Genomic DNA, 17,850 nt, shown 5'->3' with positions numbered 1-17,850 from the left:
ACAAGCACAGCCCCCGGACTTTACCGGTGACTAAGCCCAAATCTGGATTGTCTCATGCTATTAATATACCCGGAGCAATAGCGAAAACAGAAGCCTACTTAGGTATACTCCGTACAATAGTCAATAATGCTGTATTCAGATCTAAATATGACTCCAAGCTAAGGGTTCTTTGGTATCGCACTAGAGCTGTATACCACGAAAACGGAAAACCTGGAGAAATGAGCTTGACAGGGCTGAAGATCGGAACCTCAGCCACCCAGTCTACTTAGATTCCTGAAACTCCCGACAATTGCCTGTCTTCCATTTGCCTACGGAGAAAATATGGGGGAAGAAGATCGAGTCGCCACTTTTTCTTTCTCTGGAGAATCCCTGCTTAACATAAATGTCCCGAGATGCATCTTTGTGTTCCCAAGAATACAACGGCGGTTTTTTCGAGTCCTCTTACCTAAGATTCATCCCCCCAAAATTGCCTCAAAGTCGTGATCCCTATAGTACATAATCGAAACCGCACATATGAATAACTAAAACCCTTTGCCGACCTGTAATACTTCATTGATTCCCTTATCCATGGCCGGTGTCGGGGTGGTTCCAGCTCGGCGGGTCTATCCAGTCTGATTGGTGAATCAACGGGAGTTTCGAGAACGTTTTGCCACGGTCAAACCCCACCGGCCGACTATGACTTGATCGATCCCAGTTGCGTGGCTGGGCTTCTCCATTCGATGGGGTTTTTGCGGAGCGCCGTATTGCACATGTAAACTCCTTGTACTAGAACCGGTCCGGTCTCTACGTGATAAGTTGCTTGTGGGTACCTGTCCATCTTGCTGCAGGAACGTACAGCTACCAACTACAAGCTGAATTGGCTATATCAACAATAGTATATAAACTTATCATTTAAATAGTGTTCTAGACATAACTAAATCTGACATGCCACGCGGAGCTGATAAGGAATCGCACCAATATTATTTGGTGATAGCTCCGACGCGATCTCAGGAACGGAAGACTTAGCCGTTCACGTTGTACTTGTACACCGAACTTCCATCTTTCGCATTGCGCGCGTGATTTATATTCTCAGTTCATCATGTATGTAGTTTGTTGATGTTTCATCTGTGTATATTGTATAGTTACTTCGCACACAAAGAAAGAGCTAGTAGAACAAAAAAGGGTTTATTTAGAATTCATGTTGCGTTTTTCCAGCGTTGATCCGAACGTCTAGAATACACTAACTATTGCGGGCTTTGCAGCTAATATGCAGTCTGTCCAGGGGTCCCGGCGTCGGTTGCTAATAGCCATTGCCAACGTATCACTGGGCTGTACAAGGATAATGTTTACATTTGAGCCTGATCACGGGAAGCGGTCAAGGCTCTCGTATACAAAAGCAATTTACTTTGTGTATCTACCAGATACCAACGTGTTTAGGTATATGTAGTCCATAAAGCGATCGGATAAGGCATGGGGTCCGGAAAGAACGCCGGATAAGACTAAATCTGGCAAGGGGCGCTATACTCGGCTCTACAAGTACTTTATCAAAGCGATATCATTGCGCTATAACCTCCATGGATGTTATAGTCTGATAGAGCTGTTTTTATAGGTCTTATCGGTCCAACGGGAGGAAGGGGATTGATCATATTACGGAGTTTTGAAATTTTCATTTGTTACAAGAACTGACCGCTGATTGAGATGAGGTTCATGTGATTTCCTATCCCGGGTTGATATCCAGGGGAAGGATATGCGGAGACGAAAATCCGGAGAAGAGGATGTCGGAAAGTCTTTCTACAATATTACGGTGTAGAATATAAAATTCAAACAAAGAAAAAAAAACCAGAATCTAAGAACATCCATTGATGGGAGATCTCTCGGCGAGGACCGGTTTGGATGATGCGATTATGACCAGTGAGTGGCGCTGAAATATCCAAGGTCAAAATGTGTTAGTTTCATACCCTCGGTTGTTTGAGGTTTTTATTTTATTTAGCATTCGCATATCGTGTAAACTATTTGCAGCTTTTCAATATTTGAGGCATTAAAAAGTACATATCAAAAAGCAATAATCAAAATAATCCGAATATTGTGCATATGCAAATTCTCGAAAGATTAAATATAGTAATTAAACGAATTAAACAGGATAGTTTCTGAAGTGAGGGCTTTTTGTTTCCCCAACGACACCGGTCTCGGGAAAGAATGGACCATAGGAGTACATCAGTTGCCGACTATATATCCGCAATGTATGAGGTACTTTAGAAGTACTCTCGTAACCGGGAGTTTCAAATACGGTCATAATACCAGACTAAACCTAGAAGGGATCCACGCTTTCCACATTTCCATAATTTCCATTTTTTTTCTTTTTCTTTTTTTGACTTTTTCCTTTTTTCTTTTCCCAAAAAGAAACTCAGCCGTGACTAAATTTAAATATTTTATCATCCCTCCTTTGCCCCTCCACATCTTTAAAACTCCCATCTTCCTCTCTTTCTTGGATTCACTTCCATCCATCTTTGCTTTTACGTGTTTTACCTTTTAAAGGTTGTTCTCGGTTTCTCTCCTTCGGGATTTCTCTTCTACAGACTTTCAAAGTCATTGCTTGCCTGCAAGCCAGAAAATCAGTCCTCACTTCACACATAACCCATATTCATTATGGTACGAGTGCTCTCCCTGGAAACGGATGAGAGAATCCCAAAACTGACTTCTTCTTCTTTCAGGCTGCTGAATCTTCAACTGTCGTCTCCAACACGGGGAATGTACGTTTGATTCTTGTTGCATTGGATTTCCACAATGGCCTTTGAGCCAGAGAGGAAAGACACATACTGACTTAACCAGCTCCTCAAGTACATGAACCTTGACCAGCGTGGTCGCGTTCAGGCTGAATACGTGTGGATTGACTCCAACGGTGGCACTCGCTCCAAGACTAAGGTATGACTCATATTTCAATCCGGTTTGGATATCCACTTGACTGGTGGGGGGTTGCTGCATCTTGTTATCTGGATCACCTCCGGCTTATCTAGCCATTGCGTGGGGGATCCTAGTTTTATCAGCGATGCAGCCACCCGCAGTCACGTGAGATGATCGTTCCTGCACCAACAACGCGCTAACCTTTTTTTCCTTGCAGACTCTCTCCAAGCCCGTCACAAGTGTTGATGAGCTCCCTGAATGGAACTTCGATGGCTCCTCCACCGCCCAGGCCCCCGGTGACAACTCCGATGTCTACCTCCGCCCCGTCGCCTTCTACCCTGACCCCTTCCGCCAGGGTGACAACATCCTCGTTCTCTGCGAGACCTGGGATGCCGATGGAAGCCCCAACAAGTTCAACTACCGTTATGATGCCAACCGTCTGATGGAGACTCACGCCAAGGAGGGCTTCTGGTTCGGTCTGGAACAGGAGTACACTCTTCTCGGTACCGATGGATGGCCCTACGGCTGGCCCCGTGGCGGTTTCCCCGGTGCCCAGGGTCCTTACTACTGCGGTGTCGGTACCGGCAAGGTCTACTGCCGTGACATCGTCGAGGCTCACTACCGTGCCTGCCTCTACGCCGGTATCAACATCTCCGGTATCAACGCTGAGGTCATGCCTTCCCAGTGGGAGTACCAGATCGGCCCCTGCCCCGGTATTGACAGTAAGTTTGCCACCATAGACACTCAACGTGAAGTTTATTGAGACTAATTGATTTTACAGTGGGTGACCACCTTTGGATCTCTCGTTTCCTGCTCCACCGTGTGGCTGAGGAGTTCGGTGTCCGCATCTCTTTCGAGCCCAAGCCCATCAAGGGTGAGTGGAACGGAGCCGGTCTTCACTCCAACGTTTCCACCAACGCTACTCGTGCCGAGGGTGGTATCAAGGTCATCGAGGCCGCCATGAAGAAGCTTGAGGCCCGTCACGTTGAGCACATCGCCGTCTACGGTGAGGGCAACGAGGAGCGTCTCACTGGTCGCCACGAGACCGGTAACATCGAAAAGTTCTCTTACGGTGTCGCCGACCGTGGTGGCTCCATCCGTATCCCCCGCCAGGTCGCCAAGGATGGCAAGGGTTACTTCGAGGACCGCCGCCCCGCGTCTAACGCCGATCCCTACCAGATCACCGGTATCATCGTCGAGACTATGTGTGGTGGCCTTTAAATGGATAAAAGGAATCATTTGGTCTTAGCGCTCCGATACCCTCCGGCGTCAACCTGGGAGTCGGACCAGAGCGACCTGACTGCATGAGGGAGTCCCATAGATGTTCTCTGTTCCTCGCCTCCCTTCCGTCCTTCGTCTCGTGTTCTATCCTTTCTTTTCTCTCGGCAGTGTCCGCCTTCTGCGTTCCTTCTGCCACTCCCTTGTTGTACTAGCCGCCCTTTTTTTTCTTCTTTTTTTTTCTCTTGACTGCCCTTCGTTGGGTAATGTGACACGTACACTAGCATAGAATTCCATGGATGGGACAATCACACCATTCGTTCATCGAGAGATATCATATTGATATCATTCCCCTGGAGAATCGACAAATAATTCCAAGATCAACTTTATACTGACCCTTGCTGACCCTCACTGATTATTGTAAATTTCCGGCTACCAATCAAAAGTACTGAGCTTTTGATTTAGGAGGCATGAGGCTCTTACATTCACACAGCCATGTATTAAAATTCATTGGTTCCCTTTAAATCGGATCCAGATCATGTGGGTGACACAGGATCTCAAACTTAATCTGGTATATATTCTCCCTGAAGTATCCAATGATATCCAATCACAGTAGTGCTCTTGTTTGTATTGCGAAATTACATTGATGCTCACCAGAACAATATTATATTATACTAGTATAACAACTGAAGCGTCTCATTATGTATTCCACCCTCCACAGGACGGATGCACAACTCACATCCGGACTTATTTGATGGAACCAGTTTTTCTAGGTCTAGTAGCTCAGCAGAATGTCGTAGGATATGGGGTAATACTCCGTCGTCAAGTTCTAGGTATGGGATGACTTGAGATGGACGGTGGGGAGGGAAGCGTTGGGACGCGTAAGATTGAGGATATGTTTGTGTTGAGCTTGGTCAGGTTGGGCATACTCGGGGACTGCTTGTTTACATGGACAGAAAGAGCGGAGAGGGCAACTTTGTTGATACTGATACAGAGATTAGAGCGATTTTTATTCCCTTCTATAAGTCTAATCTATAGAAGCCCTGAAGTGTCACACCAAAGCGTAAGCAGCCAGCAATATTAGAAAATTATAAGCAACATAACTTTTACCGTGCCCAACTGCACCCTACTTCACGATCTTCTTTCCACGTCTCGCCCACCTCATCACACCGGCTCCCAGTCCATTCAACCCACGCTGGCGCACCTCACGTCTCCCAGCACCATCAACAGCTCCATCTTCATCCTCGTGACGGTATCGCCCGTCAACGAGGCGCAGCATGATCTCCATCAGCGCCGCGGCCAGAATACTCGCGATCAAGATTCCAATCATGACCAGGTTACTCTTGCGGTACTTCTGACGCCCGGGGGCTTCGTAGTCGCTCGCCCATCCGGAATACAGGGCGTAGGTCGTGAGGATACTGCCTAGGTTGCCTAGGCCAGAGACAACGGCCGAAGCAGCGGCTACGCCGACTTCGCCGTGTCGCGGCTGGAAGATTTCTGTTGTCCAGGTCATTGTGATTGGCACAGTGGGGCCGAGTCCAAAGCCGACAATTAGAAGACCACCGTACCGTGGCCATGGGTTGGCGTCCGAGCCCGCGTAGCTAGTTAGCAGCAGGCCCAAGATCTGAAGGAGAACCGGGACGGAGAAGAAGATTGCGCGGTGGCGATGGAAGCGGTCAGACATCGGGGTGACGAGAAGAATGGCAATGAGGTCCATCTGGATGGTGTTAGCTCGGATCTCACACAGCCGGAGAGAAAACATACAATCCAAATCGGGGCAGTCAGCAAACTCAAATCAACACCGCTGAGATTCGGGTTGATAGCCTGGATAATCAAGTTGGCGTACAACTGGACACCAATTCCAACGCCCACAACACCGAAGTACATAACCAGCAGGGGCCAAAGTCTCCAATCCATAAAAACAGCCAGTAAATCCCTCAGCGTCCACGGCCGAGAATGATACACCCGCTTCATGTCATGGTAATGGACAACGGCATCGCGGCCCGTCAGCGCAGGCTTGCTAACAGGGACCCAGCGCATCAATGCGCTGCGCTTAGGAGCGTCTTCGCCTGGTGGCGTGGGCCGATCAGGAAGCCACCAGAGAAGACCGAAGCCGAGCGCGACGGTGATGACGCCGTAGACGAGGAACATCCACTGGAAGCCGACGAGGCCCTTGGCGCCGTCCATTTTCTGGAAACCGGCGGATACAAGGCCCACGACTGCGGCGGAGACTTGGGATGCTGTGAAGTACTGGCCGATGCGTTTGCCGATGCGCGACGGTGGGTAGAATAGTGTTAGGTAGTAGGTCATGCCGGGCCACATGCCGGCTGTGACAATACCGAGCAAAAGGCGGAGAAGACTAGGTTTGTTAGTTTTAGGTTGGAGTGAGGGTGTGGGCGGTGCGTACTAGAAGCTCCAGGCTGCTTTCATGGCGGCGAGGCAGCTTCCTATTAGCCCGACGCTGATCACGATACGGCTCATCCAGACGTGGGGACTGAGGCGGGTCATGATTAGGTTGGAAGGCAGATCGAAGACCACATAGCAGACGTAGAAGAGTGCTAGACCTGTTGAGATCTGGTGCGGGGTTAGATGGAGGACGTCTGCGAGGTCGTGGCCGGAGTCTTCGTTCATCGTCTGCGCCAGGCCTACGTTTGATCGGATGGCGGAGCAGAGGAAATAGAGAACCCAAAATGCAGAGATGATGCGACGGTCCAATTTTCTATGATAATATGTTAGAAACTTTGAGATATACATTGATGGGTGAATGGCGGGATTGGCTAACCTGTAGATTCGCTCAATGTTGGCTACACTGAATTCGTCGGACTCAACATTGTCGATAGAAGTCTGGCTCTTACGAGCCTCTGTCTGCTCATAGACATCCTCGGAGATGGGTTGCTTGTTCCCATCGACAGCGTTGTGAGGATGTTCGTCCGACATTTTGTCGCTCTATAAGTCTATATGGATAGACCTTTTTGGCCTTTTTGCCAGCTCAGTCGATGATCAACTTGACGCACTGACAAAAAATAGTGCCAATCAAACAGACACCCGTAGTATTGAGTATCAATACTAGATTGAGTCCTGCAAGGTCTGAGTCAGTAGAATTCTATGGTATGTTTCCCTCGGAAACGCTAGAAAAGCTAACAACTTTACCGAGGTCGGGCATCCCGTCACGAAAAGTAAAAACTAAGAAAGGTTTCGCAAAACTTACCCCTAATTAAGATATCGTTCACAGTTTCGTCTGTGAAAAAAAGTAGCAGAGAACTCGACCGCTTTCGGATCTGATAAAATCGAGAGGGGGAGTCTTGGCGGAAAAAAAAACACCCAGACCTCCGATCTTTAAAAGACTATAGCGGTTATGCACGGAACGCGTGATTCGAAACCATCAATATCCGAAGAATCACACCGTGAAGAGAAAAGGCTCCGTTGAGCATGTTGAGGGTGATTCCGGTGAAACTTCCTTCCGAGTATCGGTGCTCTCGTCCCAACACGAGTTCACCGAGTATAACCTTAATTTTATCTCCACTTCAACTTAGTATTTTTTTGTTTGGGAGTCCTAGAGCTTCTAGAAAGTCTAGACAACTCAATCCTGCGTTTATAGTCCCTTGCATAGATCTTCGCTGTCAGAATGCTAGATCCCACATACCGACGCTATAAGATTGCTACAAATGTAGCTAAAATTTCAAACTTATACTTATGTATGCTTGTTGGATCCCTAGTTGGTACCAACGTGGAGCCCTTAGTATAGTTACTTGGTATATCACCTTGCTCGATCAACATGTAGCATTTTGTCAGCACAGGCTCTGGACTGTATACCGCAACTAGATTGGCCAATCGTTGAACCAAGCATTTACCCATAAAACCACTTTCACAAGCAGGTGGTCATACAAAAGTTTTCTTGTGTACACTCCGGGCGCATCCCGCCTAGCCTAACGCCTCAGTCTCATCGTTGGCCCTGACACATTTCTTATTGCGCCGGTCTCGGGGGTGTCACGTGGCATGCCGATGTAGATTCCGAATCGGGTAATTTGATAACAGTGAAGCTGAAGAGGAAATTTGTTATTCCTGGGATCATTATCTAGTCTAGAGCCTCACATGATCTATTGAATATCTGCCAATCTCAGAAAGGGGCTGTATGTTGCCCATTGGGACTTGGCATCGCTGAGTAGGTTTTTAGACCACTCATTGGGGATAGTAAAGAAAGGCTGAAGGGGAGAGAATGAAGGTTGATTCCCAGCTCAACAGAAAAGATAGCCCGAAATGTTACCTAGGCACACATTAATTGGTTCACGCTCAGCTCCCCTTCTAGTACCTTTTATGTATTCCTTCCTTGGTTAGGTGCGCTCCTTTCATGATGATATCTATATATCGGTATGGGAGACCCTAGCTAAATGATCATTATTGTTCATTGTTTCATTTGCGCTACATACATGCTTAGTTGGCCAAATATGATATAGTGATGCTCCCTGATATCAGGGCGACACCGATGAAGCACAACAACGATGCCCCGAGGTCAACATAAGCAAACAGAAAAAGAACGTCAGCTTATTCGAATACTTACAAAGCCATGGAATGAAGAGAAGGGGGGACTAAGATACATTTGTGATAATGCCTGCTCCTAGGACTAAGCTGAATCTTAGCCAGGGGTGGAGGCACTTGGGTTGCACCTTGATCTTAGATTTTGTACCAATTCTTAGTTCTGAAATTTCAGACCACACCTAAGATCTGCTGCTCTTTTGCTTCATAGGGAAAGTTGTGCGCAAGCCTTCACATCATTTGAGGTATTGTGTGCTTCTGCTGCTGCCTGCGCACAAAGCGCTTCCTACTTTGGGCCGAGATTCAATCATGTTTGCTCCTGTGTTATGGTACCCAAGGCAAGAGAACGAGGCTCAGTTCTATTTAAATTTGCTCTAATAACATGCTAGTAATAGTGTCGACATAAAAGGCCGACAGGTATCTTCCTTTACATAACCGAGGCGGTTGGAAGACGGAGACTGCTCGTCGATTATGAACGTCCCGCACGCTGTAAGCTTATGAGCTATTTTGTTATTGTAAGATTTTATTATGTTATTCATATGCCAACCAGTCAGCAATAATTTGGCATGATCAGCAATGTACCATACTGAAAGGCCAGATGCCAAGATTGGACGACGCGAATACATCTTGAAATGTCGATATGATGGCCCAAATTTCAGCAAACAGATGATAGACCTATTACCTTCGAGACTCTGCTATGCATGAAAAATTCTTTTGGATCTATTGTTGCATAATCCCAAAGTATTATATCGTCTTCTAGTCCACAGGAACACACTGCATGAAGATCGACACCGTATGAGAGAAATGAATCACAGGGGTACGAAGCATTCCATTGTCCAATCACATTCGAACAGTCCTATGGACCAGACAAAGGGCAATGCATTGGATAGATCAATAAGAGAGAAGGCGAGTATACTTGGGGATTGTCTCAAAATGGATGTCTGACTTGGTCTACACATTGAGAGCCAAACTCAGGCACCAAGCACATTCATTTTGAACCAATTGTCTCAGCCCTAAATAGATTGATGCTAAGCCTTAAGCATAAAATTGCCCCAAATGCAATGTAAGCGCCTAGAAATATAGAACTCCGATTACTCATCGCTCTTGGTGGGTCTGGATAAAGGATCCGCATGGCCGCGTGTGCAATTGGGACAACTCTGTTCCATTTTTGAGAACCAACTAAGGTGTTGATCTCTAAGTCAATTGCAAAATGCCGTCTTGATTGCCTCATTCTCGCCCCCATCAGTCTAGACTGTAGGCACAAGCCTCCCAAGATTCTATTTATTGCGCGGGAAATCTTCACTTAGGGCACCGGAGTATGGCAACGTACGGCGTATTTGCGGAGGAGCAATGCGCCTGAGATCCACTCGATTCGTAAGACGTTCATTCAGCTTTAGTCGTTGTAGATGCTATAAGTGCATTGTACTCATGTACGCCTTTTCTCACCTATGACCTCACTTTAGCGCCTCTATAGATGTACCTTCTGGTTACCCGAAAAGTCAACAAGCTGACGAAAAGATCGACCGTTCTGCGACAAGTAGATTTATCACTGCCTGATTGAATGATGTGACAAGGGGTACCATTTCTTCCGAGAAGTTATGACGCTGTGAGAGATCGAGAAGATATAAAGGTGCACTCGATGTCGTCCTCAAAGGTATTCAGAACAATCAATCAACTTAACACATCATATCACAAGCAAACAATATATTACAATCTCTAACATGAAGGTTTCCACTATTATGTGCAGCTTTATGGCCGCTGGCCTGGTCGCTGCGGCCCCTCCTGGTCCTCGTATGTGACTCCAAGACAGACAATTCATACCTGCATGCTTCTTGTGAGATGTGGCGAACTGACTCAATATCTAGCCCCCTCTGATATCTCGGGTCCTCTTCCTCTTCCCACTGGTACTGAGATTCCTCCTCCCAAGCATGAGGATGGCAACAGCAACGAAAAGCGCGAGGAGAATCCTCCTCCCGTACCCACCGGCACCAATGGACCTCCTCCCCCTAAACCTGCCGGCACCGACATTCCTCCACCTCCCAAGGAGCAGGGTGGTAACGAGAAGCGCGGAGACGCCCCTCCCCCGGCTCCTACTGGAACTGATGGCCCTCCTCCTCCCAAGCCTTCCGGTACAGATGTTCCCCCTCCCCCCAAGGATGAGGGCGGCAACGAGAAACGCGGAGATACTCCCCCTCCCAAGCCCACCGGCACCGAGGCCCCTCCTCCCCCGGCTCCCACTGGAACTGATGGCCCACCTCCTCCCAAGAAGAATAACGGTGGCAATGAGAAGCGCGAGGATGCTCCTCCCAAGCCTGCCAACACTGATGTCCCTTCCCCCAAGCCCACCGGCACAGAGATCCCGCCCCCTCCCAAAGAGGCTCAGCAGGCTTGAATCCTGGCGGATTACTGGAAATCCCTCGAGGTTGAACTGCTTTGAGTAGATTGGATATATGGGTTGGTGTTAGATTAGCAGGACAGGTGGGAGCAGTGAAATGTGTATCAGATAGAGTTTTGAACTTCTGGCAAGTTAGAAGCTAAATACAATCGTTCATATATACTATAGACTGTTTATTTTTCGTGTTCTCTCGAAGTGTTATATCCAAAATATGGATATGATTTTCCAATGCCAGTAACAAAGGAGAAGTGAGAACGGTGTGTAGTAAGTGATTGGTGTTGTGGATTGTTTGCCCTTTCCGTGTCTTTTGTTGTTTTATCCCAGTAGTTTGCCACAAAAAGAGCTTATGAGATCAAAACACCACCACAAGTTCTACCGTCGCTCACCACTTTGAAGTTGGAGCTGCTTTTACAAGTGCCTTGCTATCTTAGTCTTCAAAGTCTTGTGGTTCTTCTTGTTCATTTCCGAACAATAAGCCCCCATCGCGTTCCGCACCTGATGAGCTTCACGTCAAACGTCTTCCTGCCTAGTGTTTCGTCTCGATTCCGATACTTTTGGTCAACGATCTGCTTTCTGCCCACCACAATGTCTTCGAATGCGACACCATCAGGCATCATCATCGATGCTCAGACTGGCAAACGTTACATTCCTTCGTCAACCCGACCGAATGGCACCAAGCGTAAATAAATCAGGGTACGACCAGGATACCAGCCGGAGGAAGACATCAAGCGCTACAAGTGTCCAGCTATGCGAGGGAACACACAAAAGTCACAGGAACAATCTAACACGCCCGATTTCAAACCGTTGGATAGTCTTCATACCAAACGTGAAGCCGGATCTACCACTGATAGCGACAACCCGCCAAATCATCTACAGGATCTGCGAATTCCAATGATTGAGGGTAGACTTGAGACGACTACCAAGTGCAAGAAAGGACCATCGAATAATCTCAAAGCCGAAACCATCGGATCAAACAAGGAACGTGCCAATGATTGGGAGCAACCACCAGACTACAGACACAAAAGCAAGACTGATGTTCGGCATTTTACTGTCAGCAGACATCTAGCTGAGAATTTTGCTGCCCAGCTAAACGTCAAAACAGCAAGCGAGACTTAAGAACGGGCCGGTGCCGTTCACAAATGGCCCAAGGATTCAGACACCCCACGATATCACAACCCAGAAAGCAATATCGAATATGACAGCGCTGTCAGCAATAAAAATATCAAGCAATCAAACTCTTCTCGATACCCAGAGAAAACAAGGAAGACCAGAATATCTGGCAGGAGTCATGGTGTGAACTTTGACAAGCAAAAAATACATGCGTTGGGTGCTGAAGCTTACAAGTCCAAGAAGGAGGATCCTACAAACAAAATTGCAAAACAAGATGCCAAGAACCAACTAAATCTACAGTTTAACCGGGAAGAGTCTCGCAGCTCGGAAGAAACGGCGGAACAAAAGCAAGATCTACATGCCAAGGAGGTCTCGCAGATGAAGAATTTGTCTAAGAAGCTGCCTGACCTTGGCGAGACTTCTGGTGATGGTGAGGCTAATGGCCCCCCGAGTTGGCTCGATATACTAAAAATAGTTCAAGAGATTGAGAAAGTTGAGATTGTGGGGCTTCACAACGAAGAAAGCCCAATGCCAGGGAAGAATGTCGAGAAGAGGTGAATTTGATCTTCATTGAGAATCTCTTAATATCCGGGAGGTATGAGAGATACTATAGAAAAGAAATGACCTTGGACAACATGATTTTCTCCTCTGTTGAATCGTATACCTTTAAGGCAGTTATCGACTGGGAGTGCGTTGGTTGCATACCGTTTGCCATGAGCGTGCCATTCTACACTGAGAAACTGTTTTAGATTGATTACACGGGAGAACAAAGATAGCCTGATGATCGAAACACTCTGCGTAATGCATTCTGGAATATAATTCCAGAATGGAAGAAACATGTGGATTCGGAAGCTACTAAAACTTTTCTTGATCAATTTTGGCGTGATATGCTTTGATTCCCTTCTCTGGATGATGATCCAACTGCCGAGCAGAAACGAGAGCTGTGTAAGGATAATATCCTAGCTGTTTTGGACTTTGTAAAAGGCCATACCAAAGAATGATCTGATATTTGACAGGTAGGAGATGAGGTATTGAGTCGAATCCCAACTTGCAAACACACGAGAATCTTGTACCTAAATTGCCTTGGCACTATCCGATATCTTTTCCGCGCTAAGAAATGTGCCTTGGTGAGGATTCGGGTGCGATCCTCGTATCTCCCATCTCGTTTACCCCAAGTAGTCTTCACATAAACCACCCAACACAGCACCCCCAAGGTCACAAGTCATGCATCTAACTCAAACCATCCAATGCCATACCGATACCTCTTGGTATTTCCAAACACACCCAGTAAAGGAACAATAAAAGCGGCTCGAGTCCGTGCCAAGCGACACCATCTCGTATTTACGGGCCCGCCACAACAAAGCAATCGCCCAAATTGCCCGTGAATACGAACAACCACCTCTAAATTCCTCGCTTCGGGCATATACCCCTCGAAATCAGCCGCATTGAACCCGCAGGGTCTAAGGGGGCCAAAACTTAAATGCCGCCTCTTCCCACGCTCCCACAGCCAGCGCGAGTAGAGCCAAAACACCAGCCATAACCCTAACTGTGTACCAAAATGCGATTTTCAACCTCTCATTTTATGGGCCTGGCTCTGTCCCTCCTCCTTACAAACACAGTATCAGGCACACCCACAGATCAGGAAGATGAACCCCGTCTCTACTCCAATATCTCGATAAACACAGATACGCAAGGCTTCTCGTTCAGCGAAAACCCAGACCTGGGCCTCAGCGCCCGCGCATACGTCTGCTCAGTCGGGTATACTGAATGCGCGTACGACACGACAAGATGCTGCCCTATCGGTGGCTCCTGCTGCGGAAATGGTTACTGTGCTGATATAGGCGAGACGTGCTGCACGGGCGGCGGCACCTGCAGAAGTGGCTACAAGTGCTGTGCGGGGCAGCAGGGGTGTGCGCCATTGGGCGCGGAGTGCTGCTCTGATGGTACCTACTGCCGGGCTGGGAAGAGATGTCGGACGTATCTTGGGAAGAAGATCTGTTGTGCTGCTTCCGGGTGTGTGGGAGAGAATGATGCCGGGGGTGATGATTCGGGCATTACGGCGGCTACTTTGACGCAGACGGCTACTGCTACGGCTGTTAAGACAGAGACAACTACTAGTGTTTATTTGGAGGTTGATTGGGAGTATTATTATACTACTATATATTGGTATGTTCGGTCTATGTGGGTTGGATGTGGTTGACTGACTCCCGTAGGACTTACTGGTACTACTACTGGACTTCTTCTGCCCCCTACACAGTTCGAACAGTCACCTCTACTCGCACCACCACCACTACTGTCTGGTCTGTTTATGCGACAAACAGTCTTGAGGCGACAGTTGATCTCATCTCGTCTTCGAGAGATTACACTTTCTCGGCGCCGTACTCTGCGACTTCTTTGAGAAGCTCGTCCGAGCCTGTTACACTGTCGACAAGCTCTGCTACTTCTAGTGCTACTTCATCCTCTTCTGACAATGGACCAGTCTCTGGCTCGGGAGATGCAGGTGTTTTCCCTAGTTCTCCTGACGCTGCAGTTGGGCTGAGTGTCAGTGGAACTGGACTATGTGCTGCTGTCCTGGTTGCTGCCATTGGCGGTTTGGCCTTTGGACTGTGAGTCTAAGTTTAAGACGTAACTAGGGAATTGTTGGGATTCAAATGTGCTTTTCTAATGCTTTGCGAATGCTCTATATCTAATACTTTGAGATAATTGATGACTACATATGTATGGAGTGATTTATTGGAAGAAGAATATGCAACTTGATAATTTGCCCACAAAATATTCGGAGAGATCTATGATTCCACCGCATACCTATAAGCCCTAATCATTTTCGCGGGAATATCTTCGTATATTATTTTCGCAGATATGGACTACAAGACTGTGGTTCGGAACAGCAAGACCAACTGAGCGAAGTAAAGGCAATTGTTCGTGAATCATTTATAACATCTAGACCTATAATCGATAGTGCAAAATCTTCGTAAAAGCTTAGTTGCTATCGGACGAACTGTCCTTGCGGTGCTCAACATGAGTACCCTTTCCAGTCTCCAAATCACCTATTTCTCCGACCATCTTGCTCTTCGACTTTTCGGAAACGTAGCTGGCACGGCGCAGATGCTCCTCGGTATCTTCATAGTTGATCAAAAGTTCACCCTTCTTGCCATAACGGTGAGGCTCGACACGGGCGACGGAGACGAGGTTGAAGATGCTGGAAGTCTTGTGGAAGATGGTGTCCATTTCTTCTAGGGATCGATAGGCCGTTTCGGGGTAGAAGAAGTAGATGACGGGGAAGATGAAAGCGTTGCTTCGGAATTAGGGTTAGCTTTGACTTTTGTTCAAGTAACTAGAAACACTTACATGACTGCGAAGATGATGTAGGTCCTGTATTTGATGCTGTCGAATGCCACCGGGGTGATCATGACAACCATGAAGTTGAAGATCCAATTACCCGAGGTTGCGAGTGCATTGGCGGGTGCGCGAATTCGCAAAGGAACCTACTCAATTGTTAGTCCCGTCATATGTCTTAGATCGGTAGGGAAGCCTTACAATCTCGGCAGGATATAACCAAGTCATTCCCAACCAGCCAAGGGCGAAGAATGTATTGAAGACAAACAAAAATACGGCAGCGGTGATACCGGCTTTGCTGTTACCTTCGAAGCTAGTGGCAATAGCCAAAACAGCCATCGAAATCGACATACCAGCCGCACCAATCAGCATCAGAACCCGACGGCCAACCTTCTCAATGATGAAGATCGGGACCAAAGAAGCCAGAAAGTACTCGGTGCCGTTGCAGGCAGCCAAAATTCGCGACGTCAATCCATCCATGCCGATACTCTCGTAGATAGTGGCAGCGTAATACGTGATCAAGTTAATACCGGAAATCTGCTGGAACATCTGATTGACGTATGCGAGAACGACGCGGTGGAAGTGGCGATTCTCATCCATAGTGAACAGATCACGGAAGCTGACAGTCGAGGCCTCCAGCACTGCATCTTTGATGGCAGCGAATTCTGAGTGAACGTAAGTATCGTTTTCGTCCAGATCCAAAATCGCTGCGAGGACTTCCATGGCTTCTTCTTCGCGACCCTTGAGAATCAACCAGCGAGGGGATTCGGGTAGTGGCAGGACGAAGATCAAGATGACCAGAGCGAAGGCATTCTGGAAAGCGATTGGGAATCGCCACGCAACGGTGCTGGGATCGAGGAATGAGAAACCAAGATCAATCCAGTAGCTGATTGTGATTCCGGCGGCAATCAAAGAGCCTTCCAGCATGACTAGTTGTCCGCGGTGGTGGGACTTGGAGCACTCTTAACTAGAGTTAGTCTGATGTGTGGCTGGTGATGAAGTCAAGTACTCACCAGACTGCCATGTAGGAACAGTAGACGTATTCATGCCATTGCCGATACCGGTAATGATACGACCGACAATAAGATGAGGCAGTGAGTAAGCGCAGGCTTGTAGAGTAGCACCGATGATCATGATGATTGAGCCGGTGAAGATGGTCCTACGGCGACCGAGATAGTTGCCAATCCAGATACAAAAGATTGCTCCAAAGAAACAACCCAGATTATAGGACGCAGTGGTGATTCCTGATCAGTCAGCATATGATTCTTTGAGAGTTGCATGGAGCTCCGTACCCTGGGTCGTGGAGTTGGTACTCGTGGAGGAACTTGACTTAGTGGTATCAATTTCAGGAAAGACCGTGACGAATGAGTTCAAGGTCAATAAGCCTCCCATGACACCTCTGTTGAGTGTTAGTATACGACAGGCAGCGTGGGATTCGCTGTACGACGTACTGGTCATATCCGAATAGCCTGTATGTTTCCATGTTAGTCTTTATCTTTATGTCTTTGAAACAGGAAAGGAACCAACGTACAAGAAATCAAGACCAGCGATAACACTGATCATGATATTCAGGCTTGCGCCTCGAAGGCCAAAGTAGGGCTTCATGATAGCGGTGTGGAATGACTGAAGGTAAGTCAATGCGTATAGCCTGTAGTCTAGCCCTAACAATTCCAGAATATAGTCCTGCTATATTTCGAAACCACAGGAAGAAACTAACTATATTCAAAGATGGAGGTCTAATAAAAAATAAAACAATCCAAAAAACATACACCAAGTCCAGGAAAGCAAAGGGGTTATGAACTTCTACCCCAGCAGGTCCACCCATCAATACAGGTTTTGGAGTGCAAATCGGAATCCAGAACGAACAACACCCCTACCAATGAGAAGTGACAGGGTCACATTGGTGATGCCTGTACAATCGCCGGATCGGGAGTAACGAGCCACTGAACCCCCCCTCGCTCGAGGGCCGGGACGATAGCTGCCTTCATTCGGGCTTCGGGTTCCACCGGCATTGAACAGATCGGCATCGTTAGAAGTTAGCCATAGGAGGCCGTTCGGGGTTCCCGGTATTGGTGACATTACTTTACGGTATCTTGGACTGATTTTTGCCAAATCATGAGACTTACCCAGGTAGTACTGGTAGTACTAATTTACTGTCAGGGTAGACTATTTCCGTTCGAGATGAAAGTGTATGACAAGCAGATCTAAGGCTAAGATCTCGCGTGGTATTTCATGCGATTTTCTTTCATTTTCCTTTCTTTGACTGGAACCTGGAGATTCCCCAATTCCCCCGGACTCCCCATTTTTTTCATTTTGTTAAAGTGGGTTGCGTTAGGGGCTATTATTGTGGGCACGAATATGAGGAGTTGAGAGGCCGT

General features: G+C 47.4%; 6 protein-coding genes across 6 annotated transcripts; 4 read left to right on the top strand and 2 right to left on the bottom strand.

Annotated features, from left to right (window-relative positions):
* Positions 1-2,625: 2,625 nt before the first annotated feature.
* glnA (glutamate--ammonia ligase) lies at positions 2,626-4,101 on the top strand (the record flags this gene model as incomplete). The annotated part of the gene is made up of 5 exons (XM_057239281.1): positions 2,626-2,628; positions 2,691-2,729; positions 2,809-2,901; positions 3,098-3,602; positions 3,662-4,101. 5 exons carry the CDS (start codon positions 2,626-2,628, stop codon positions 4,099-4,101), a joined length of 1,080 nt encoding a protein of 359 aa, XP_057098576.1.
* A 1,123-nt stretch (positions 4,102-5,224) lies between these two features.
* On the bottom strand, positions 5,225-7,035 carry N7529_003753 (putative MFS transporter; the record flags this gene model as incomplete). Its single annotated transcript, XM_057239280.1, has 4 exons — positions 5,225-5,815; positions 5,863-6,457; positions 6,506-6,817; positions 6,881-7,035. The coding sequence occupies 4 exons, from the start codon at positions 7,033-7,035 to the stop codon at positions 5,225-5,227; spliced, it is 1,653 nt and encodes a 550-aa protein (XP_057098575.1).
* A 3,421-nt stretch (positions 7,036-10,456) lies between these two features.
* N7529_003752 (uncharacterized protein) lies at positions 10,457-11,023 on the top strand (the record flags this gene model as incomplete). The annotated part of the gene is made up of 1 exon (XM_057239279.1): positions 10,457-11,023. One exon carries the CDS (start codon positions 10,457-10,459, stop codon positions 11,021-11,023), a length of 567 nt encoding a protein of 188 aa, XP_057098574.1.
* A 588-nt stretch (positions 11,024-11,611) lies between these two features.
* N7529_003751 (uncharacterized protein) lies at positions 11,612-12,694 on the top strand (the record flags this gene model as incomplete). The annotated part of the gene is made up of 2 exons (XM_057239278.1): positions 11,612-11,705; positions 12,144-12,694. The coding sequence occupies 2 exons, from the start codon at positions 11,612-11,614 to the stop codon at positions 12,692-12,694; spliced, it is 645 nt and encodes a 214-aa protein (XP_057098573.1).
* Positions 12,695-13,694: 1,000 nt separating this feature from the next.
* N7529_003750 (uncharacterized protein) lies at positions 13,695-14,746 on the top strand (the record flags this gene model as incomplete). The annotated part of the gene is made up of 2 exons (XM_057239277.1): positions 13,695-14,302; positions 14,350-14,746. The coding sequence occupies 2 exons, from the start codon at positions 13,695-13,697 to the stop codon at positions 14,744-14,746; spliced, it is 1,005 nt and encodes a 334-aa protein (XP_057098572.1).
* A 369-nt stretch (positions 14,747-15,115) lies between these two features.
* N7529_003749 (sugar porter family MFS transporter) lies at positions 15,116-17,077 on the bottom strand (the record flags this gene model as incomplete). Its single annotated transcript, XM_057239276.1, has 7 exons — positions 15,116-15,431; positions 15,485-15,621; positions 15,674-16,434; positions 16,486-16,716; positions 16,765-16,871; positions 16,924-16,941; positions 17,004-17,077. The coding sequence occupies 7 exons, from the start codon at positions 17,075-17,077 to the stop codon at positions 15,116-15,118; spliced, it is 1,644 nt and encodes a 547-aa protein (XP_057098571.1).
* Between the last annotated feature and the right edge of the window lie 773 nt (positions 17,078-17,850).

This window comes from Penicillium soppii, assembly GCF_028829465.1.
Source record: "Penicillium soppii strain IBT 18220 chromosome Unknown utg000004l, whole genome shotgun sequence".
Lineage (NCBI taxonomy): Eukaryota > Fungi > Ascomycota > Eurotiomycetes > Eurotiales > Aspergillaceae > Penicillium > Penicillium soppii.
Note: the sequence above shows the minus strand (reverse complement) of the source record. Positions and strands in the feature narration are given on the sequence as shown.